This window comes from Tenebrio molitor, chromosome 8 (genome assembly GCF_963966145.1).
Source record: "Tenebrio molitor chromosome 8, icTenMoli1.1, whole genome shotgun sequence".
Classification (NCBI taxonomy): domain Eukaryota; kingdom Metazoa; phylum Arthropoda; class Insecta; order Coleoptera; family Tenebrionidae; genus Tenebrio; species Tenebrio molitor.
Genome location: NC_091053.1, coordinates 7,302,080 through 7,326,232, shown reverse-complemented (window position 1 = coordinate 7,326,232; position 24,153 = coordinate 7,302,080). Strand labels below are relative to the sequence as shown.

At 37.6% G+C, this 24,153-nt stretch overlaps 2 protein-coding genes and 1 long non-coding RNA gene across 25 annotated transcripts; 2 read left to right on the top strand and 1 right to left on the bottom strand.

The window, feature by feature from the left end:
- Positions 1 to 295: 295 nt before the first annotated feature.
- On the top strand, positions 296 to 9,480 carry LOC138136208 (multiple epidermal growth factor-like domains protein 10). Of its 2 annotated transcripts, XM_069055267.1 has the most exons (7): positions 296 to 406; positions 465 to 597; positions 655 to 2,219; positions 2,269 to 2,405; positions 2,457 to 3,048; positions 3,528 to 3,627; positions 9,116 to 9,258. In XM_069055267.1, the coding sequence occupies exons 1-5, from the start codon at positions 324 to 326 to the stop codon at positions 2,507 to 2,509; spliced, it is 1,971 nt and encodes a 656-aa protein (XP_068911368.1). In that variant the 5' UTR covers positions 296 to 323; the 3' UTR covers positions 2,510 to 3,048; positions 3,528 to 3,627; positions 9,116 to 9,258. The 2 variants fall into 2 exon arrangements, with proteins under 2 accessions (XP_068911368.1, XP_068911367.1); XM_069055266.1 differs by lacking the exons at positions 296 to 406; positions 465 to 597; positions 655 to 2,219; positions 2,269 to 2,405 and adding exons at positions 3,678 to 9,067; positions 9,308 to 9,480 and having other exon boundaries at positions 2,509 to 3,048.
- LOC138136212 (uncharacterized) lies at positions 3,050 to 13,840 on the bottom strand. Of its 18 annotated transcripts, none has more exons than XR_011161215.1 (11): positions 13,723 to 13,840; positions 7,883 to 13,329; positions 7,731 to 7,821; positions 6,286 to 7,677; positions 5,866 to 6,220; positions 5,678 to 5,800; positions 4,921 to 5,616; positions 4,266 to 4,855; positions 4,056 to 4,212; positions 3,738 to 4,002; positions 3,050 to 3,679 (listed from the first exon to the last, which is right to left on the bottom strand). It is a non-coding gene; the product is annotated as an uncharacterized lncRNA (long non-coding RNA). The 18 variants fall into 18 exon arrangements; XR_011161209.1 differs by having other exon boundaries at positions 3,050 to 4,002; positions 4,266 to 4,527; positions 4,581 to 4,855; XR_011161216.1 differs by having other exon boundaries at positions 3,050 to 4,002; positions 4,921 to 4,972; positions 5,026 to 5,616.
- LOC138136210 (uncharacterized) lies at positions 13,205 to 24,143 on the top strand. 5 transcript variants are annotated; one of them, XM_069055269.1, is made up of 9 exons: positions 13,205 to 13,312; positions 15,723 to 15,951; positions 18,470 to 18,613; positions 18,672 to 18,833; positions 18,890 to 19,069; positions 21,791 to 22,012; positions 23,066 to 23,286; positions 23,354 to 23,377; positions 23,812 to 24,143. In XM_069055269.1, exons 2-9 carry the CDS (start codon positions 15,780 to 15,782, stop codon positions 23,890 to 23,892), a joined length of 1,206 nt encoding a protein of 401 aa, XP_068911370.1. In that variant the 5' UTR covers positions 13,205 to 13,312; positions 15,723 to 15,779; the 3' UTR covers positions 23,893 to 24,143. The 5 variants fall into 5 exon arrangements, with proteins under 5 accessions (XP_068911370.1, XP_068911373.1, XP_068911369.1 ...); XM_069055272.1 differs by lacking the exon at positions 13,205 to 13,312 and adding an exon at positions 15,307 to 15,424 and having other exon boundaries at positions 21,791 to 21,928; XM_069055268.1 differs by lacking the exon at positions 13,205 to 13,312 and adding an exon at positions 15,307 to 15,424.
- The last annotated feature ends 10 nt before the right edge of the window (positions 24,144 to 24,153 follow it).

Here is a 24,153-nt window from a genome sequence, read left to right as displayed (position 1 = left end):
ATGTTTCTAGTTTTCATTGGTGAAGATTGTATCAGAATGACCTATTTTCCTGATGAAAAAAATAATGTCTGAATTAAATAGCACATTAAGACCTAATAATCAATTTCAATGTTAAAAAGATCTTTAACATAGTTTTTAATACTTGAGAATAACGCAGGAGCATTTTGTTTCTAATTATGTGTAGCCAACTCGGCTACGAAATAAAATATTTTGGGATAAAATACGTTTCCTATTATCGCATACAAGCTTTATCATATAGCGCATCATTTCCTTTCCGCTAAATTAGATTATTTCGTTTCAATTTTACAATTTATAGAAGCACGATGATTGGGTTATTTGGTGCAATAATAATAATTTCGTTAGGTTCAGTGGTTAGTGACAATGGTATTTGTACAAGACACAAACCGTAAGTAAGATTTATTTCAAGAAAATAACAATAAGAACCATCTAAAAAATATTGGCAGTGTATCAAAAACGAAACAGGTGACTTACTGGAGCACTTACCAGAGTACTGAAACTTATAAGTGTGGATTTCTTTGGACGAAGAGGTGCACAAGATACAAAAATACTTGTTGTACTCGAAGATCTTATGTTTCGGTAAGTATTCAGATTATATACTAAGAAGACTAAAATGATTTTTACTTCATTTTATAGAATTATATAGATTATGAACTAGAGAAATACTGTTGCAGTGAATACGAGAGAAATGTGTACTCATATTCTATTAGTTGTCGCCCAGTTTGCAAAAAGTCGTGTCAACACGGCACGTGTACAGCACCTGAACAATGCACATGCACCAAAGGATATAAACTGAATCATTTCGATAAGTATATTTGTGATCCTGTTTGTTCTCAAACTTGTTCTTTCGGAAAATGTATCGCTCCCGAGACTTGCACATGTTCGCAGGGTTACAGAAAAAGTCCACAGAATAAGTACCAATGTGATCCCATTTGCTCTCAAACTTGTTCCTTTGGGAAATGTACCGCCCCAGAAACGTGCACTTGTTCGCGGGGTTACAGGAAAAGTCCACAGAATAAGTACCAATGTGATCCCATTTGCTCTCAAACTTGTTCCTTTGGGAAATGTACCGCCCCCGAGACTTGCACATGTTCGCAGGGTTACAGAAAAAGTCCACAGAATAAGTACCAATGTGATCCCATTTGTTCTCAGACTTGTTCCTTTGGGAAATGTACCGCCCCCGAAACTTGCACTTGTTCGCAGGGTTACAGAAAAAGTCCACAAAACAAGTACCAATGTGATCCCATATGCACTAAACCCTGTTCGAATGGAACATGTGTAGCTCCTGAAACATGTTCTTGTAACAGAGGGTACATCCTCAGCGAACAAAATAGATACATTTGTGATCCAGTATGTTCTAAACTGTGTTCTAAAGGAACCTGCGTAGCCCCAGAAACTTGCTTTTGTAATCCCGGTTATTCTCTCAGTCAAAACAATCGATATCTTTGTGAACCAATCTGTTCGACACTATGTTCCAATGGAACTTGTACAGCACCAGAGACTTGTTCTTGTAATGATGGGTACAAACTTAATGACCAAGATGTCTACACTTGTGAACCCATTTGCTCTACACCGTGTTCCAATGGAACTTGTACAGCACCAGAAACTTGTTCTTGTGATGATGGTTACAAACTTAATGACCAAGATGTGTACATTTGTGAACCCATTTGCTCCACACCGTGTTCCAACGGAACCTGTACAGCACCGGAAACTTGTTCATGTGATGACGGATACGAGCTCAGCTCTCAAGATGTCTACACTTGTGAACCCATTTGCTCTACACCGTGTTCCAATGGAACTTGTACAGCTCCAGAAACGTGTACTTGCTACGAAAATTATTACTTAGAAGAAAATGCTTACAGTTGTTCTCCTGTTTGTATCGAAGAATGTGTCAACGGCTTTTGCTCTTCACCGAATGATTGTACCTGTTTCGATGGTTACTCTTTGAACGAAACATTACAAAACATGTGCGATCCTGTATGTTCCAATTGTACCAACGGGGATTGCTTGGAGCCTGAAAGATGTGAATGTTGGGATGGTTATGAGCTCAGCGATGATGGTACCACTTGCAATCCTTCCTGCTCAGAGGATTGCATCAACGGTAATTGTACCAATGGGTCATGTACTTGCGAAATAGGTTGGATGGGTTCTAGCTGTAATGAAACTATCAGTTTTCTTTCAAGCAAAATCATCCATAGCAAGTAAGTATTTTGTTAACAGTTTTTGAAAAAACTTTGAAATAAATTGTAGAACTTTAGTTTTAACTCTATCAGTTGCGACAACGTTATTATTATTGCAAGTAGTAGTCTTGCTGATTTTAAAGTGCCGAAGAAGTAGTCAGCATAATATGGAATATACAGAAAACGAAGAACGAGAAGAAAGATTCGGTGAGATACTTATGCCAAATAAATATATTTTTGTTACACTTCCGATTTTAGAATTAACAGAAGACAAGGATAATTTTCTGATAAGAGAAGAATGCAGAATGTAGGACAAAGATTTATTTCACGTGATACGACACTTTAAACAATGAAACTTTCAATTTATTTTTTTACTGTTATTCTACTGTAGTTATTTTCACAATATAATTTTTCCAGATATAAACATCTCAAAATACAAAGTCATAATCGTAGATTAATTCACACACGAACGTTTGTCCAAGATATTAATACTAACCTCAAAAAAATCTTACTTAACTAAACGTTATAGATTTTTTTTCAGAAATCAGCTGTCGTACTATACTATTTTTAATTATCTTAGGGATTTTTCAATTTCCAATGAATCATTTTCTGAAGTGTGATAGCTGTGGTTTTTTACGCCTTCCATATTTTGTTAATTTGATTCTGCATAAAATATCTTCACATCCGCTGATAACTAAATGTATAAGAGTAAATTGAAATTTATTAAACTATCTAATGTGCATTATCTGAGCAGAAAGATGCATGTGCTACTTAAATTCTTAGTCGTGTTAGTGTTTTTTGTATCGTATACTCATCAACAAAAAAATGGAAAATGTCCCAAAATAGTCACGTAAGTAGATACGGTTTTATTTAATATTTTTACACTGATTTGTACCAGATTTACATTTGTTGTTGGTCTGTTCATATTTAACAAATCACAGTAATGATGTTAAGAGTAATGTAACAATAACAAAAATAATTAATAAAGAATTTAACAGTAATAACCAAAATTCATGTAATTATTGATAATCATAAGATAAACTATCAAATTTTATACATAAATATGATCGGTAAAGATGTTGGATTCTCTCATGGGCTGTGACCTTGAAAATCTCTGCACGAAGACAGGGGCAAAATCAGTAAAAAATCTGTAAATGAAAACTGAAAACATCGACTACTTTAGCGACGCGGTAAATTTCAGAGGAACACAATTTTCTTAGAAACATCTACGAGATCGTTACTTGAGACCGAGATTCGTCGTTTGCGCAGATATGACTCATAGCCCATGAGAAAATCAAACACCTCTACTATATTTTGTTTCATCCTTAGGGTGCAGAAGAAGAAAACAGTTCCCTATACCTTGCTAAGTACAGAGGGTTGTGGGCGACGTCCATGCCCACCGAGACGGATAACCAAATACAAAGTTGTGGTAAGTGTGAGGTTTCTTAATTAACAAAGCGCCAACTTCTTCCTTTATAGACCTACATTGACAAAGTCGTAGTTAACGAATGTTGCAAAGGTTTTGTAAAAATAAACAACTTGGCATGTGTCCCACGTTGCTCGTCGAAATGTGTGAACGGAAAATGTGTAGCACCAGAAACATGTTCTTGTAACTCCGGCTACATCAAAGATGCCAAAAACAAATATGTATGCAATCCCAAATGCAGCAAGCCTTGCGTGAATGGTATCTGCGTATCCCCCGAAAAATGCGCTTGTAACAAAAATTTTCGCAAAAATTTCAAGAATCAATTCTTGTGTGAGCCGATTTGTTCAAAGATCTGCGCAAATAGTAGATGTACAGCGCCTGAAATCTGTACGTGCAACACTGGGTACGTCAAGGACCCCAAAAACAAATACCTATGTGTTCCAAAATGCAGTAAACCTTGCGTGAATGGAAAGTGTACGGGTCCAGAAGTGTGCTCTTGTATTGCACGGTACGTCAGAGATCCGAAAAATAAGTATCAATGTAATCCTGTATGCAGCAAGCCTTGTGTCAATGGTAGATGCGTCAAACCTGAAACGTGTTCGTGTAACTCTGGGTTTATAGTCGATTTAAAAAACAAATACCTTTGTAAACAAATGTGCAGTAAACCTTGTGTCAACGGAAAATGTACATCAAGAGAAACGTGCTCCTGTAGTAATGGGTATTCAAAAGATAGTAAAAATAAATATCAGTGCAATCCGGTCTGCAGTAAGGCTTGTGGCAATGGTAGATGTACAGCACCAGAGACGTGCTCGTGTAATTCAGGCTTTCGAAAAGATCCCAAAAATAAATATCAATGCAATGCGGTCTGCAGTAAAACTTGTGTCAACAGTAGATGCACAGCTCCTGAGACGTGTTTGTGTAATTCAGGCTTTCGAAAAGATCCCAAAAATAAGTACCAATGCAATGCGGTCTGCAGTAAAACTTGCGTAAATAGTAGATGTACAGGTCCTGAGACGTGTTCATGTAATTCAGGCTTCACAAGAGATGCTAAAAATAAGTATCAGTGTAATCCTATTTGCAGTAAAACTTGTGTCAGTGGCAGATGTACAGCACCAGAAACATGCTCGTGTAATTCAGGCTTTGGAAAAGATCCCAAAAATAAATATCAATGCAATGCGGTCTGCAGTAAAACTTGTGTCAACAGTAGATGCACAGCTCCTGAGACATGTTCCTGCAATTCAGGTTATTCAAAAGATGCTAAAAATAAATATCAATGTAATCCGATTTGTAGCAAACCTTGTGCAAATAGTAGGTGTACAGCTACTGAGGCATGTTCCTGCAATTCAGGCTTTTCAAAAGATGCTAAAAACAAATATCAATGTAATCCGATTTGTAGCAAACCTTGTGTCAACGGTAAATGTACAGCACCAGAGACATGCTCGTGTAATTCAGGCTTTGGAAAAGATCCCAAAAATAAATATCAATGCAATGCGGTCTGCAGGAAGCTTTGTGTCAATAGTAGATGTACAGCTCCTGAGACATGTTCGTGTAATTCAGGCTTCACAAGAGATGCTAAAAATAAATATCAGTGTAATCCTATTTGCAGCAAATCTTGCGCAAATAGTAGATGTACAGCTCCTGAGACTTGCTCATGTAATTCGGGCTTCGCAAAAGACGTTAAAAATAAGTATCAATGCAATCCGATTTGCAGTAAACCTTGTGCACATAGTACGTGTACAGCTCCTGAGACATGTTCCTGCAATTCTGGATTTTCAAGGGATGCTAAAAACAAATACCAATGTAATCCGATTTGTAGCAAACCTTGTGCCAACGGTAGATGTACAGCACCAGAAACATGCTCGTGTAATTCAGGGTTTCGAAAAGATCCCAAAAATAAATATCAATGCAATGCCGTCTGCAGTAAAACTTGTGTCAACAGTAGATGTACAGCTCCTGAGACATGTTCCTGCAATTCAGGCTTCTCAAAAGATGCTAAAAATAAATATCAATGTAATCCGACTTGCAGTAAAACTTGTGTGAACGGTAAATGTACATCACCAGAGACATGCTCGTGTAATTCAGGCTTTGGAAAAGATTCCAAAAATAAATATCAATGCAATGCGGTTTGCAGTAAAACTTGTGTCAACAGCATATGTACAGCTCCTGAGACATGTTCCTGCAATTCAGGGTTTTCAAAAGATGCTAAAAATAAATATCAATGTAATCCGATTTGTAGCAAACCTTGTGTCAACGGTAAATGTACAGCACCAGAGACATGCTCGTGTAACTCAGGCTTTCGAAAAGATCCCAAAAATAAATATCAATGCAATGCCGTCTGCAGTAAAACTTGTGTCAACAGTAGATGTACAGCTCCTGAGACATGTTCCTGCAATTCAGGCTTCTCAAAAGATGCTAAAAATAAATATCAATGTAATCCGACTTGCAGCAAACCTTGTGTGAACGGTAAATGTACATCACCAGAGACATGCTCGTGTAATTCAGGCTTTGGGAAAGATCCCAAAAATAAATATCAGTGCAATGCGGTTTGTAGTAAAACTTGTGTCAACAGTATATGTACAGCTCCTGAGACATGTTCCTGCAATTCAGGGTTTTCAAAAGATGCTAAAAATAAATATCAATGTAATCCGATTTGTAGCAAACCTTGTGTCAACGGTAAATGTACAGCACCAGAGACATGCTCGTGTAATTCAGGCTTTGGAAAAGATCCCAAAAATAAATATCAGTGCAATGCGGTCTGCAGCAAACCTTGTGTCAATAGTAGATGTACACTTACTGAGATATGCTCGTGTAATTCAGGCTTTACACGAGATGCTAAAAATAAATATCAATGTAATCCGATTTGTAGCAAACCTTGTATCAACGGTAAATGTACAGCACCAGAGACATGTTCGTGTAATTCAGGCTTCACAAGAGATGCTAAAAATAAATATCAGTGTAATCCCATTTGCAGCAAATCTTGCGCAAATAGTAGATGTACAGCTCCTGAGACGTGCTCATGTAATTCGGGCTTTGCAAAAGACGTTAAAAATAAATATCAATGCAATCCGATTTGCAGTAAACCTTGTGCAAATAGTAGGTGTACAGCTCCTGAGACATGTTCCTGCAATTCAGGATTTTCTGGGGATGCTAAAAACAAATACCAATGTAATCCGATTTGTAGTAAACCTTGTGTCAACGGTAGATGTACAGCACCAGAAACGTGTTACTGTACTTCGGGTTTTTCCAAAGATGTTAAAAATAAATATCAGTGCAATCCGGTTTGCAGCAAACCTTGTGCAAATAGTAGGTGTACAGCTCCTGAAACATGTTCCTGCAATTCAGGCTTCTCAAGAGATGCTAAAAATAAATATCAATGTAATCCGATTTGCAGCAAATCCTGTGTCAACGGTAAATGTACAGCACCAGAGACTTGCTCTTGTAATTCAGGCTTTGGTAAAGATCCCAAAAATAAATATCAATGCAATGCCGTCTGCAGTAAAACTTGTGTTAACAGTAGATGCACAGCTCCTGAGACGTGTTCGTGTAACTCAGGCTTCACAAGAGATACCAGAAACAAATATCAATGCAATCCGATTTGCAGCAAACCTTGTACAAATAGTAGATGTACAGCTCCTGAAACATGTTCCTGCATTTCAGGCTTTTCAAGAGATGCTAAAAATAAATATCAGTGTAATCCGATTTGTGGCAAATCTTGTACCAACGGTAGATGTACAGCACCAGAGACATGCTCGTGTAATTTAGGTTTTGGAAAAGACCCCGAAAATAAATATCAATGTAATCCCATTTGTAGCAAATCTTGTGCAAATAGTATATGTACAGCTCCTGAGACATGCTCGTGTAATTCAGGCTTTGGTAAAGATCCCAAAAATAAATACCAATGTAATGCGATCTGCAGCAAAACTTGTGTCAATGGTAGATGTACAGGACCCGAGGCATGTTCGTGTAATGTAGGTTTCACAAAAGATGCTAAAAATAAATATCAGTGTAATCCGGTTTGCAGCAAAATTTGTGTCGGTAGTATATGTACAGCACCTGAAACGTGTTCGTGTAACTCAGGCTTTGCAAAAGACTTAAAAAACAAATACCAATGTAATCCAGTTTGCAGCAAACCTTGCGCGAACAGTAGATGTACAGCTCCAGAGACATGTTCATGCAATTTGGGATTCTCGAAAGATACTGCAAGTAAATATCAATGTAATCCAATTTGTAGCAAACCGTGCATCAATGGTAGATGTACCTCTCCTGAAACGTGTTCGTGTAATTCAGGTTTCTCCAAAGATGCTAAAAATAAATACCAATGCAATCCAAGTTGCAGCAAGCCTTGTGTCAATAGTAAATGTACAGCTCCAGAGACTTGTTCATGTAATTCCGGTTTTGCAAAAGATGTTAAAAATAAATATCAGTGCAGTCCTGTTTGTAATACACCTTGTATCAATGGCAGATGCACAGCGCCAGAGACATGTTCGTGTAACACCGGATTTTCCAAAGATGGCAAAAATAATTATCAGTGCAATCCGATTTGTGGTAAATCTTGTACTAATGGCAGATGTGCAGCTCCTGAAACATGTTTATGTAATTCAGGGTTTTCGAAAGATATAAAAGATAAGTATCAATGTAACCCAGTGTGCCGTGAAGCGTGTGGCAATAGTAAATGTACAGGGCCTGAGATTTGTTCATGTAATCCAGGATTTTCTAAAGATGCAAATAACAAATATCAATGCAATCCAATTTGCAGTCAAGCGTGTGTTAACAGTAAATGCACAGCACCTGAGACATGCACATGTAACTCAGGATTTTCAAAAGATCTTAAAAATATATATCATTGCAATCCTGTTTGTAGCAAACCTTGTGTCAATGGTGAGTGTACAGCGCCTGAGACATGTTCATGTAATTCAGGTTTTAGTATTGATATTAAAAATAAATACCGATGTACTCCAGTTTGCACAAAACCTTGCATAAACGGTGTATGCATCTTACCTGACACTTGCAATTGCAATGATGGTTTTGAAAAAGGTATTAACAATGATACTTGTATTCCCCGTTGCACCCATCCGTGTGTTAATGGTTACTGCATATCCCCTGAAACTTGTTCTTGTAAAACTGGTTACACCCTTGACGGCAAAAACAATTTTACATGCAACCCAGTTTGTAACGTTACGTGTATAAATGGTTACTGTGACCAACCTAACATTTGTAAATGTAAAGATGGCTACACAAGAAATTCAAACAACACTTGTATACCTGTATGTAAAACTCCATGCATCAATGGTAACTGTGTGGAACCTGACACTTGTAAGTGTCACGAAAGCTTCGATCTTTTTGAAGGCAAATGTATTCCAAAAGCTCCCACTTCTTTCTGTAACGAATCAATTTGCTCGAAAAATTGCACAGGAAGCATATGCGAAACTGATCCAAGTGACGGGTACGTTTTTTTGTTTTTTGATATTTGTCTACATAATTAGTTTTCCAGAACACACATCACCACGCCTTTGAAGATTCTAATACCTGCAGCTCTTGGTGGAACAGCTCTCCTCATATGTGCGGTCGTGGTTTTTGTCCTAATTAAGAGAAAAAGACGATTGCATAATCATAGTTTTGAGTATCCTCTCTACGGTGAGAATCTTTAGATTGTGTGAATTTGATATTCATTGTTGCCTTTCAGAAAATATGATTCGAAATCCACTGTTTATAATTGAACCCCGAGGCTCCAATGAGACTTTACTCGAAGAGGTTAAGCCCACACCAAGACTTCCTGGATCTACTCGGATAGGCCATTAGTTTTCGACTATCTTTGTTTGGGATGTATGTATTTGTATAAATAAATATTTTTGAAAACCCCATTTTTTTTATTTTTCCCGCGCAATAATAAATGATAATCCGGGAGGAGTTTCTGGCATCGGTAGGCCCATGTGGTGGACGTTGCTACACATGGATCGTCGATGGTGCGACTCGTGGGGATATAGGCGGTAATGGGGAGACGATTGGTCCGTAATCGCGGGTTATATCGGACCACTCGTCACTCTTTATAAACTCATCGAAGTCTACAGGGGATTGGTACGGGTCATCCAGAACGTCTTCCTCCATGGGCTCCGGTTGTACGGCCTTGAAAGGACTCAACGGGAGTGCGGCGTGTTTTTCCTTCCGAACAAAAGCATTCTCTTCATGACTCGCGTCGTGGAAGTGGTAGGTATCATTGTGATAATAATTGACGACTAACTTGGCAAGTCGTGCAAAATCGACTCCTATGAGGGTAGCTACTTCCGGGCCTCCATCTGTGCATACAAAAGGAGATCTAATTTCTTCAGTACTTCTTGGAGTTTGGGACTTGTCAGGCTCGTCCTGGCCTTGAAGTCCAAAACTGCCGTTCCGGGAATTCCAGAAATGGTGCTGAGGCACACGGGAACTTTCTGGTCAGAGCAGAGAATAGTCTTGTCTCTTCCGGAGAAGGATACATCTTTCTGAGGCTTTCCAGAGCTTTTTCAGCCACACTGACGGGAAGATTCGGGATGGGTATGATGAGGATGGGTACGAAAGGAAGGTGGTAGGTACTGAGAGGTTGATACTATATCTGTGATATGAGACCTGTGCTCATACCACGACGTGATGGTGTGGGGAAACCTCTGAAAAAAAACCACACCAGGTCAACTGGCACTGGGGTTAGAACCCTGGACCTGCCGAATGCAAAGTGGCGCCCTAGGTGCTTGGCCACGATGCTCGGTGTCTGTTCTGCATGGTGTTCAGCTATTTATAGGGTTTGATGATGGAAGTGATGGTTGGAAGGGAGATAGTGGAGAGATGAGTGGAGGTGCTGGTTGAGGCGACGAGGGTGCTATTCTGGTGGCCGCTCCGCGCACTACAATTCTGGCGCGCTACAAAGGTCTGCTTAATTAATTAACGTAACTATTGATTGATAATAATGGTCCAGGTAATTTGAAGTAAACTATTGATTAACTTAAATATAGCATAGCTCCTCAAAAATAGACTAAATGAATATTCTTATTAAAAGAAATAAATTAATATTGATTACATACTTTGGAACTAAGTAACAATGGAGTATACCTAGTATTTTTTACGGTTTTAGCAATACGAGGTGGATTCTGTTTTTTTTTCTCTAGGTACGATGGAACCATATAAATCCTTCTTTATTATTATTTTTTCGTGTAATTTTGCCATATGAGGCAAAAAAAAAATTGGGTGATTCAAAATAATTGTGTATTTATCCACATGAAAATTTATGTGACAACTCTGTAGGTAGGATAGAGCTGACATTTCTTTGATAGTCCATAGTTGCGCAATTTTGAAAATAATTATTGTTGAGTCATAGAAATGTCAAATCTACCCCACCCACACAGTTGCTACGAATATTTTCGTGCATAGTTGCCATATTTATCCACCACCATTTTGAATCACCCAATATAATGCCTCATGAAAGCTTTTGAAGGAAATTCATTGCTAAAGAAGCTAGTTTCAATTTCTCTGTTCTTGAACGAGTGGGAAATTTTCTCGAATTATAAATAAGGAACCAGAAAATTCAGCAATAATGATTTGAAAATTGTCAGTCATTGAGGGATTTTTTTTAATGACTTAGAGATGGAGGTTGATATCAAAACATGCATTATGGGCAACCAGTAGCGATGACTTTGACGAAATTGACTAGAAATGTCTATAAATCAGTCTATAATGAAATTGAATACTCTTTTACATTGGACCAATATTTCTCCATTTATATTAATTTCTAAACCAATAATTTCTGTAGAGCTTGGTGAGACAAATTTAAGGATTCATTTAAATAGATGTTAAAGGATTTTTTCCTAATTTCGGAGCTGTTGGTAAGATGTAATTTCCAAAACCAGAGGTTTCTAAATCAAAAGAAACTATTTTACAGAAATCGACACTTATCGACATTGTTTCTGTTGAGTTATCATTAATTTTTGAAATCTTCTAAATTGATCTCTACTACCAGTTTTTGATTTTAAACCGTAACCAAATAATAGTTTCAAATTGGATTTAAAAGAATTCATTTATTTTTCGTAAACCCGCTAATAATTTCTGTCATGACAGTGAACAATTATAATGACATACAGCGTTGCTACAATCATTCGAGTACCTATAGTTGGCGCGGCGAACCACTGGAGTAATCACGAGATGTTCACGTGACGGTTCGTAGCGACGTCATCAAAAGCCTGATTTATACTGCTTCGCGAAATAGGTTATATTATACAAGGTGTCCCACCTAAGAATTCCAGGTCTTATATCTCTATTATTTATGGACCGATTTTTGTGAAATTTGGAAGATAGGTATTCTAGTGAATGAAGAATAAATTACTGGTAACAAAATGCCCGATTATTATTTATTATTATTAATTTGAATTTATATTAGACAAGCCTTTACGTCCATAAATGCAAATACATTGTGCCAAAAAATTGTCGCAACACATCGAATTTCGAAAATATTGTTTGTTTCATGATGAGAAAAGATATCTATACAAATGTAAACGTCCGAACATACTATTGACATAATATTAACATAATAATAAGTTATAAAATGTACCTATATCATTTTTGCTTAAATTACTTCTGCTATTTTTAAGTAATGCAAAAATATGTTGGAAAACGTTAGCAATAATTTTAGCTTTCGTTTGGATAAATGCATTGAGGTAAATGGTGGTACATTTGAAAATGAATTGCATGAATGTCCAGAATTTAGTTTTAGGGAGTTAAAATGGCGCATTTCAAAGGCAGAGGTACTTGAGTAACGCGAGATTAATCTTCACCCTTTAAATTATCTATCTGTTAAATTTCACAAAAATCGGTTCATAAATAATAGAGATATAAGACCTAGAAGTCTTAGGTGGGACACCTGTATTTGAGGGAACGTTACCAAATGCCAAGCAAAAATACACCATGCGTTTTTTAAAGAAAGAGGATGCCACGATCGATTTGACTACTAATTTTTGTGAACGCTCGTTATTTAATTGGTTCAAATAATAAATTTACATTTTATTTAGGGTGCTTACGAAAATTCAGAAAGAACAACATAATAATGCTCATAATAATCAGTTTAACGCTTCATTAGAACCAGTATAATTTAAAAATATAACGTACAAATATTTAATTAATCCAATATGTCAGCGTATTAGCTTAAACTAATTAATGATTAATCCAGTACGAAGCCAACAAACAGTAACGTGGTAGCTTAAACTAGCTAATGATTAATCCAGTACCTGACAACCAGTAATTACGTCACCAAAAACCCGGATCCAACTTCAAAAAATCTTGCAAATACACCCCACAACATGTTTACTTTTCACAGTTTTTTATACAATTTTTATGTCACACTCTGTACATAGAAATTCTTCAGTAAAGCGTTATTGACAAAATAATTGAGCCAAATTAAGGATTACATCTGTTAGTGGAATTGTTAGTGAGCCATTGCAAGGAAGAAAAAGCCTAGGGGTGGTGGCGCTTACGGATGATTTTAGCATGCGAAAAACCTCGTGGGGCGAGTTGTTGTATGACACTGAGAAAACATTAAAACGTCACTTCCGCATAGTTTTCCAAACGATTCAGACGTGTCCGCACCTTACTCAAAATTCGAAAAAATATTTTTCCGGTTGAAGTGTCCCTTCTCGTGAGTCAACCCCAAAAGGTGGAATGCTTGCATTAGGTGAGGAACCCATTTTTCTAAAATTTTATAATACTACATATTAAAAACTTAAAAAACTAAAGCAAATGAAGTTATCATTTCATGATTGTAAACTTTTTGTCGAACGTTATATTTTTCAGTCCTCACAAATAATCGTTTTAATCGATATCAAGTATTTTTATTTTTATAGATTTATTACATTACCTACATAATATTTTTGTGTAATGTGAGCGGAATATGATATTACTTTATTTCTTTAAGTTGAGAATCAAGAATTCATTTTTTTTTCAAATAAAGAATCAAAAGGAGCTAAAACTTTCTTGAATTAGTGTACCGTTGATCACGTGACCATGAAAGCTCTATCTACTCAATGTTATGAATCAGCAAGATTTTCAGAAGAAGAAAATAAATCAGAAAAAAATTCAAAGTACCTTAAAAATGGTAACAATCCTAATTTAGTGTGGACCAAAGAAGAATGATGTAAACCCTCACAAAGTCAGTCACAAAGCAAAATGCGGTATTTTTATTATGAGTGTAGAATGAATGCGCGTTTCCTGCAGATAACAATTGTCAGATAGAGATACGAGTACATCTTGTTTTATTGTACAAAGTGTTCCAAAATGATTGTGGTATCGTAGGGTGCTTAGATCGGAAAAAAATTGTTTGCCACCTTTCGACGATTAGGTCCCGCACTACACTATACCTACCATGACCTTCAAGCCGCTGGGAACTGTCAAATATCATTTCTGTCATTCATTGCCTGTTGTCAATATCCAAAAATTACAAGAAAGTGAAATGATGCCTCGGGTTTACCCAACGAAAACTAGTAAAAACATTTTATTATTCTAAGGAGTTGTAATTGGTTTAAAACTAACCTCTCTTATATACCTGTCATTTTGACGGTTCTTGATAGTTGGCATCACTTTTCTAATATGCGTCAGAATTCAACACACTGAACTTGCCAAAATCTACTACAATACCACAATTATTTTGGAACACTTTGTAGAAGAAGATAATTTTGTAAAAATTAGATATTTTATAAGCATGGAAACTAATCTAGAAGTTAACTCCGTCACCATAACCCAATAGACTAAGACTCGGTTAACCTTGGATTTGAATCCACCAATCAAATGGGCGGATTTCCGACTTGACACGTTGTTAGCTGACACGATGTTAACTAAGCTTTATACATCCGGGCCTATAAGTTAATTTTACTTCTTTAACTAAATTGCACCATTTCAAGTATAGTTACTATAGTTCATTTTTTAATGCTGTAGAAAAAGTCAGGCAACCCAATATACAGTCATTAATGCTGCCTAGATACCTTAAATTCATTTATAATTGATATGGATCCACGATGCCGCAAAATATTCAAAATCTCCGTCATTCTGACAAGGTTTTGACATTCGATAAAAAAATTTAATTGAAATGAGAAAACGTGTTTAATAATGTGTTTAATCTGGAATTCATGAATAAAAAAGCAGTAAGTTAGTAAATAGAAACAATAATTAACGATAACTCAGACATATTATTGATTTAAAAAATCAACTCTCGATCTTCGAATTCTTCTGGTTAATCCGAATCGTCATCAGACTCTCCAAGGTGTATAATCAGTGGTTCCACGGTCACTTCAATACGCACATCCAATTCCCATATCTGCTCTTCTGATTTACAAAATTGAAATAGGAATCTAGTGAACTATTGAAAGTGTATATTTGGTTGCCTGACTTTTTCTACAGCATTAAAAAATGAACTATAGTTCGGATGTAGAGTTAGATGGTGTCTGGTAAAATTCCCAAAGATGTATCTGGTGGACTTAAACAATCCCAAATAATGTTTGTAACAGGATCAAGTCAAATTGAATTATTCAGTCAGCGAGACTGGTCAGAAAATTTGGACTGATTCACGCAAAGAAATGCCTGTTCCTTGTGAAATCGTGTAAAATCCCGAATTGAAATGTTATCTAGAAATCTGTAAAGAAACTACATCGTTTGATGCGGACTTCAGGCGTCTGCGTTATGACCCGGAGTTAACCGGCTTCCCACAGCGACGCACTTCAGTTTCGTGAAGCTAGTGGTGCTTTGATGTTTGTGTCCTATCATCAAGTCTTATCAATACATGTTTTAAAGGCTTGTAAGTACAACTGGTCAGTTCGCAGCCCGTGTGATCCATCGTCGTGTAGCTGTCGCTTTAACCACCCTCGGGGGGCTTAAATCCCTCAACCCTCTCACCTATATTGATCCAGCGGATGGGCCAGATCCGATTTGGTTACGTCGGCATGCGGTATAACTAAATTCGAATTCGAGACTACGATGGCATGTCTCACGTCGATTATTACCAGATGGCGAGTAACGATTACCGATAGAATAAACTCATCGAAAACAGCCCCGAAAAACCGAGTCTGCAGTTTGACAGGAGTATGTCTTTTCAGCAATACAATGTTAACGGATGACGACGCCAACCTGGAGGATTCTGTCAGCCTCTGGAGATGAAACTCTCTGCTCTGGTTATAACGCTAACCTTGTACTCCCCTTTGCTTCTGTTGGGCCAGCGTTTGGTTCCCCCTAGGAATTACCACTCGGACGACGACGACGACGACGACGATGACGTCCGTCAGGCGATCAGCCACACCGAAGAAGACTTGGATGGAAACGCAACAGGTAAACAAATCAAATCATCATATTTGCGGTGGTGGTTGAGATCTTAGCTCGATTGCGAGTACGCAGGGGTCAACACCCCGACTCAATCGGAAATAGGTTAAAATGTTATTTTTAATGTGACCTCGTTAACCCCGTTTGTAGGACTCCCGGGATAGGCTAATTAGTAAGCCGCTAATAGGTGTCAATTTGCAGATTGTCAAAGCCAGCTGGAAATGTCGACAATTTAATTATAGTTTTCGCGTGAGTAGCGTACTATGTAATGTCACCCCTTGTTTCCATCCACTGTCATTATCTTCTTTCAAATAAAAAGAACTGATTTGACTTGTTGCTCTGTTCTGAAAAACAATCACATTACCTAAATATGTCTTTCACTCATATGACCCTCATGTTTTCTATTCCAATTTGATATTAGGTTTTTTTTAAAGAATTGGAAATATTTGCCACTCGTTTGGCAATCATAAAGTCAGAATGGACTTGTTTTTACTGCCACAAAATTCGACAGACTTTTCGTTGACTTTTGTCCTTATCAGCTGTGGAGGTAGAAATCGATCAAATTATGACGTTGCGACGTAGCTTGATAATCAAAGTTTGGCACCACTGGCCACCAAATAATTCACTGGGTCATTTGAAAGCTTGCCGACTAGACGTGTAGATGTCAGTGTTGCTTCTAAATTTTTTACCTATTTACAGAAGTGAATCTGTCAAGTAGATTGTTGTGCATATAGTGAGTTCTGCAGAAACGTAGATTAAAGGTTTCTGCAATTGCTACAGGAATCTCAGATTAACAAATATTTCTTATTCTAATCGATGAATTAAAATCTATTCGGAAGATAGCTATTGGGTCTTTAGGAATGGAGCAAGAACACATTCCAATGATAATGTCTTCAGATTGTTTGGGTCATTTTAAGAAACAAGTTTAGTTTTGTTAGCAGAAGGGTCATAGTTTCAATATTCTAGGATACAATGGAGACATCCTTGGTTTTTATCTTCCAAAAGGTTAAAGGAGAAAGAGAAAGGGTTTTTGTTTCTAAAGCATTGGAACCAGATTAAACAAAAAAGAAAACAACCTCAATCTGTATCTTTTCCACACAAGTGTCTTTTTCGTGGCATACATTGAAGTACGATCGGCTTTAATTAATTGATCTAGCTTCTTCTGATTTATGTCTATTTCCAAATACCAATATCCATAAGGATAAAAGAAAATGCCCGGCCTAGATGCCTTGCCCCCTTAGAATCCTATTTAATACATTTTCAGTACACAGGGTATCTCAAAATTCGCGAATTCCGAATTCAGCGCGTGGTAGGGAAGGACCCAGTGGAACTCAAAAAATACTATTCCAGCTACGTTGCCGTTCCATTTTTAAGAAAAATTACAAACATTTAAGATTTTTTTACTCCAAAGTAAAGCTATTCTTCAAAAAATTGTTTTACGTTATTATTTTCCACAATCATCTACACCATAAGTAACAATAAATACTGAACTTTTCAGCCTGTATTTGAAGAAAACTCACTTCAAAGAGTGCACCTTCAGACCAATGTATCTTTGTGGGGGGAGTCCCGGGTTTCCTTTATTTTCATATTTGGACTACTGAAGTGATTCCCTACAACGCTCTGAATTCGGAATGCGCGAATTTTGAGACACCCTGTATATTTTTAAGTTTTTCTTTGCAAATAGAAAAGTAGAATAACGTGACTGTCAGGGTGATTCTTCAACATGCGTAAATTCAAAGAATGCTACTAAATTTTTTTAAATGTTTTTTAAAATTTGTTTTATTCTCTACACTACTCAAAATGTTGGGTTTGGAGTAATTTTGCTAAAGAAATTATCAATTAATTGTAATTTTCCAACTACGGTTTCTGAAATTGTTTTGAAAATACCTGAGCTAAACTGATTCGAAGAGTGCTTCCAGCGGCGTTTTTCCACAGCACAAATTTTAATAAAGAAACCAGTTACAGCGTTAAGTGAATCAAGCTATTAGAGCATAAATTTCATGAGCTCTTTACAACTGAACGATAACAATTTCGCAATAAATACTTGGAACAAAACAAGTTTTAGTATTGCCAATAGGTTCGTTCACTGAATTAAATTCACGGTCAGTCGATAGATTCACTGACGTTTCAATAATGTCCAACCAGCTTGATGTCCTGTGATCAAACATAAAAGGGATCAAGCTGGTCCTACCCTACCTAGTTACCGAGTGTTACCCCGACTATTGAATTCTGCCTTTCATTAACACTTTGTCTGGGCAATGTGCCGCACCAGAAACACAAAATACCGTAATTTTCCTCAGTCCAGATAAGCCAACGGCCAATTATTATCGACTCGGTTCAGCATACCTAATCGAGGGGCCACTGCAAGGTTTTCCCGAGCTATTTATCATCTTTATCAGTTAGTTCTGTTGACTAAGTGATCCACGCCACCACCCTGTACAACACCTTTTTATTAATAATCAATTTCGGTGAAATTTCACTCGACTCCGTATCGCATAGCGACCATTTCACGCATCGATGCTTCCAGATAAAGGACAGTACCTCGGAGCCCCCTGCGAGACCTCGTGCCATGCGAAACTGCTGCACGTATACTGCAACCCGGCCAGCGGGAAATGCGAGTGCGAGAAGAACTACCCCGTCAAGCTCAACCCCTACACGGGGTGCGGAAAGCGTAAGCAACCGACCGTCCAATTTAATAAGCCACCCCAACATCGCAATATGATCCACAGCGAAGCGTCTGGGCGACCAGTGTTACTACCGAGAGACTTGTCAATACACCGACCAGCATTCCGCGTGCATACAGATACACCACAACGCCATCTGCCAGTGCAAAGATGGCTACCATTCCGTTTCTATTCAAAAACCGTCGAAAAGAGTGTTCTGTGCGGAGGGTGAGTCCCAATCGACAAGTTACCACGAACTGACCAACACCCAAATCTCTTTCAAGATCTTGTCGTTATGACGACTGATTTCTCTGCGTTCGCTGGAGTCCTGTCTGGAATAGCGATCCTGTCTGGACTCATCTGTTTCGTTCTGCGATTGTTTAATCAAAATATGTACGGACCCAGGCGACACCGGTTTGGTAATGCCAACTTGGCTCCTCCTATTTTATTTTCGAGCGATCCAGGTAAGATTCGTTTTGTCTGTAGGTACACCCGTCTGTAGTGTAGTCAAGACCTGGTGTGGTGTTAGTCCAAGGACTTTCGACAAAATCACACTTGCTACCATAAATCGATTGTCGAAAGTCTTCTACATAAATGTTGTTAAAACGGTGCTTGATGATGGAGCTAGCAAAGAGATCGCAAGTTATTCCAAATTTTTGACTAGTTCAAAAGGATCTTAACCAAAATTTAAGAAAACTTTTTTTATTATTCTATAACGTACAAATACTTTTATGAGGGTTGGAAAGGTTGGGACAGAGCATTGCTGTCTTGGTACACATTACAAAATTACGAGTAGGGACCATCAAGATACAAACGATATAAGCGACCGAAATCAGATAGTATTTAATAGTTATTTTCATATGAGTAGAGCTGTCAGATCACTTTTCAGGTATGAGGCCGAAATTTGAAGCACGAGGCGTCAGCCAAGTGCTGCAAAACAGGCTGAATACCTGAAAACTGACAGCGCACGAATATTGAATAACATTTTTCGTGTTCGTTTAGGCAAAGTCTTAAAAAACATTAATTTATTGTAAATTTTGAGGTTATCTTTGACAGATGTCAAGTTAGGTATATAACAGGGAAAGTTTATATATTTAGTTATACAGGGTGTCTCAAAATTTGTGAATTCCGAATTCAGAGCGTGGTAGGGAAGGACCCAGTGGGGCTCGAAAAATACTTATTTAAAAAAAAAATCGCTCTTCCTGAAGAAGATACAAGCACTTTAATTTTGTTCAATACATAGCCGCCTTCATATCCACAGTGACAAAATACTATTCTAGCTACGTTGCCGTTCCATTTTTAAGAAAAATTACAAAAATTTAAGATTTTTCTACTCCAAAGTAAAGCTATTTTTCAAAAAATTGTTTACGTTATTATTTTCCACAATCATCTACACAATAAATAACAATAAACGCTGAATTTTTCAGCCTGTATTTGAAGAAAACGCACTTTAAAGAATGCACCTTCAGACCAATGTGGGGGGAGTCCCGATTTTTTTTTTTATTTCCATATTTGGACTACTGAAGTGATCCCCTGCAATGCCCTGAATTCGGAATTCGCGAATTTTTAGACACCCTGTATACCACTTTCCAGGTTATATATCCCGAAGAACGAAGACGAAAAACATACTTACGGACAAGGAAAGGATACTTGGAACTCATTATAAAATAAAATGATCAGAAAGCATTATGAGAGGCAATCAGCTTATTTCTGATTCAATTATATCCTTTAGGATTTATATGTCACTGGGGAAAATTAATACACCGGTTATAACTAGTCTATAATTAGTCTATGAGGCCTCCAATAGAATCTATTAACACTTGATAAGTTACGTGTCCACTAAAAATTTAACAAAACATTGTGGTATTTTTAAATAACAGTGTTGGAAGACGAGAGCAAAATAAATCAATTTTTTATTTAAAAATTAATTAGTAGTGATTATCTCCAGCAATATTTGGTTTAGCTGTACTATTTGGTTTAAAAGTGTGCGTGCTACGACACTGTAAGTTTCAGTATCGATTGGTCTTTGTCTTCCCCGAATAAAAAATGGATGCGTGAAGGGTGTCACGATTCAGCTCGCTTAAATTCCAATGAAAATTTAATATCTCTTTTATCTCCAGTCAACTAGTTAAAGTTTTCCCAAATAAGTTAGTTAAACATAAGAGGAATTTTGATCTGGGTCGACAGGCCACCGCGTGGTAAACCCTAGCGACGTGGGAAGTACATACACCACATCTAATTTAGCAAACATCGCAAAATACAAACTCTAACAGCAAATTTAATTTGTTACAAAATGGGAAACTTACACCGTAGCTGCAGGGATAAGAGTTGTCACATAAAATAAATTCATGGTTTGCGATCTCTTTTCAAGTTCTTTCGAAATCTGTTTGGTGTCATTTCTTCCACATGTGTACGAATGGAACAAAATTTTATGATGAGTAGAAACTAGAAAGGTTTTTCGTTTTGGGAAAATTCATCAGTTGCCATAGATCTAGCGCAGTGCCCAAAAGTAGAAAATTTGATCAACCCAAGAACAAATCAAGTGCGATCAAAAACTCTCAAAACACAACAGCAGAATGAAGCTTCTGCAATCTACTAAAAGCCAGAAATTTGACATAGTCGAGTCGGGAGAGCAAAGAGGAAAACTCTTGATCTTCTGCTAAATCTAGAATTGGAAAGTGAGTGAATGGAAGTGTCAGTTTGTGCTGCAACACCTCTAACTTCATTTTTCAAACATATTTTTTGATGGTAAACTTCTTACAGAAGTAGATGAACTCTTGCAAGCAGAATCGTGACCATTCCAAATCTTTTCTAATGAACCTTCTTTCTGATTGGCCGAGAAACTACATAATATATTCTTTTGTAATGGTCTGACCCTTCAAGAGATGATCACTCATGATTATTCCCTTGGAGGCTGACACAACACTTTTCCGACAAATGGAAGTACTTTTGTCTTTTTTGAAGCAGAAGAATTGTCATGTTTTTGCTGTTCTGATGCTTCTTGCGTGCAGTAAGGATGACCCTCAGCGCTAACAATTGACAGTTTTGAGCTTTCACGTTCGCGAAATTGGATTTGGATTTTGGCACTTCCACGAGACTTTTTGATCACACTTTCCATCCAAGCTGGTGGCACTTTAGTATCTTTGGTAGTTGATATCTGCCTATATCGGCGAGGACTGTTCCAGGATCCTTACCGATGCCTATCATCGATCGAAGCTTGACGTCGCGGACGTCGAGCCGTAGGACTATAGCGTCGTTGCCTTCGCGGCGGGCCAGCAGTGCCCAGGGTTGCCGCGGAATCGCTGTTTCCGGCTCCCGTGCAGGTGCGGCCCGCACCGCCGCCATCTTGCTACTCTCTTGTCACTCCGAATCCTATGACGTATCGCTAAAAGCCGATACTAGATTCGGTACAGGTGCACCTGTGTCGAGTTGTGTGTTGTTTGCCTTGTCCACTCTGTACTAGTACTAGTACGACTTACTGAAACGTATACGACACTGGCGGTTAGTACACGGGATAGAGCCATCCTCGTTTCACCACAACACCTCCTTCACACACTCATACACGCGCTCGAGCTTGGCTTGAGATCGCTTGGCACACCCAGCTTCTCACGCTTTGGAACGGTACCACCATCCGACCAGTTCCAAAGACAAAAACCTTGAACCAAATGCTTCCCCGACACGAGAATTGTCGAAAACGGAGGAGTAACGTCCTCTTCGCTCCAAACCATTATCTCATTTCATCACCAATCACTTCATCCTTCATTTAAGCATGGAGAACGCAAGATGGCAGCGGTTTTAATCGGCTTTACAATTTTTATTGCATCTGACTTATAAAATATCCACTGAAAATTTCATCAATATGTATGAGAAATTCAGCGACATGAAATACCAATACAAACACAAGCACGCACACATTGACTTGCATGTATGTATACATTCTTTTTTTACATGTATTGCATGCCAGTTCTATACATTTTACCAAAATCTAAAAACTAATTAAATACATAATATTTATCTAATTAAAATAAACAAGAATGAAGGTGCACCATCTGTTTGGAATAAAATTCTATGGCACTAATAATTTTGTTGTCCTTGATAAAGATAGGAGCTCACCAAACTGCATCGGACAGATGGAACATCTTGTTCTTGTTTCTTTACTAATCCTTTCGAACATTTAAATGCATATTATTTGGTAGAAGAAGATCATTTTTAAAATTATTACGAAATTTGCTGCAAGCAACGCTAACAAATGGTACCCAAACTGTTTCTTTTTCTTTGGTTCAACATTTGTTAGTTGTTAATGAATACTCTGGCTGTTAAAATCGTTTAGTGGTCTTTAAATGTTCGCCATTAAAATCTTTCTGCGTAGATCTGCATGTATGTCCAAGCTATTCTATTGTTTCCCTCTGACAATCACAAACAGGAACGCAACTTGTAATGCTAATTGATAACCTGTGAAGGCTCGAGAAGACCCAGTCTCACCTCGATCCACAGCAACAACTCGGTGAAGAGCTACAGCGCCCGCAGGTACGAACGTGAAAAGGAACAAAAGGAAGAGAGGGAGATGCAGAGGCGCCTAGCCCGGATGACATCTTCAGCGAACTCCAGCGGACGGATTGCACCAACTCCCAGTCCCCACTCGACCGACGATCTTCTCCCGACTCTCGAAGAAGACAAACAGGTAAATGGAAGGGGTGGTTCCCAAACCGTGCCAGAAATCTGTGTAAAACGTAGATGTTCTTTTGCAGAACGAGTCTTCCTGGATCGCAATTGTAAGTGACGACAGATTTGCAAATGCCATACACTGTTAGCTTGGCACACCTTGTAGTGTTTAAGACTTTTACATTGCTACATTGTTGCTTTAGCTCCTACCAAATGAAAATTGGAAAGCTGGAATTGAGAAGAGAGGTAGTCACATGTTTTAACAAAATGCCCATAGAATATAATCCGGTGCAGCATAGGGTGCTGGAACTTGTAGTATTATTGTCATAAGTTACAGATTTTGCTTTCTCTCTCACTACTTTCCTAGGATTCCAAAATTTTATTTTGTAGCAAAGATTTTTACCTTTACACTTAAACATAGAAGCAATAATTTTCAATTGGCTTTGATTCTCAGACTAATTTTTACTACCGATTTTACTACCGTCTTAATGCTTGGAAATATTTGCAAACTGTCTGAGTATGATACAGTTTCTTTTGATTTTAGGTTCCACCTTTAGCCATGCAAGAAGAATCATCGTCTAGCTTCCACGAAGAAGTACCATCGACATCCAAGCAGTTTCCGTAAATATCACTGGCAGTAGATCCCTTTAAAGAACAAGAACCTTGCGTCATGGCCTATTTTATTTAAGAAAATATATTGTATTATGTTATATGTACCTATCTGTGCTAATTATATAATCGTGGACAAATGAACAATGTGCATTGTATGTTACCAAAAAGAAGATTTTTAAAATAATTTTGAAAAAGGTATTTAAATGTAAGTCTTAAAATAGAATTATAATTTAAGTTAACAATAAACGTTGTTGTAAAAATCGATTGTTATTTG

What these genes read in the sequence shown, in the direction of transcription:
- LOC138136210 (XM_069055269.1), top strand. Translation starts at nt 15,780, where the DNA reads ATGAAACTCTCTGCTCTGGTTATAACGCTAACCTTGTACTCCCCTTTG. An exon ending in CTACACGGGGTGCGGAAAGC is followed by an intron (nt 18,614 to 18,671) that starts GTAAGCAACCGA and finishes TATGATCCACAG; the next exon opens with CGAAGCGTCTGGGCGACCAG. An exon ending in AAGAGTGTTCTGTGCGGAGG is followed by an intron (nt 18,834 to 18,889) that starts GTGAGTCCCAAT and finishes ATCTCTTTCAAG; the next exon opens with ATCTTGTCGTTATGACGACT.
- LOC138136208 (XM_069055266.1), top strand. Translation starts at nt 2,897, where the DNA reads ATGTATAAGAGTAAATTGAAATTTATTAAACTATCTAATGTGCATTAT. An exon ending in GAAACTGATCCAAGTGACGG is followed by an intron (nt 9,068 to 9,115) that starts GTACGTTTTTTT and finishes TTAGTTTTCCAG; the next exon opens with AACACACATCACCACGCCTT. An exon ending in TTTTGAGTATCCTCTCTACG is followed by an intron (nt 9,259 to 9,307) that starts GTGAGAATCTTT and finishes GTTGCCTTTCAG; the next exon opens with AAAATATGATTCGAAATCCA.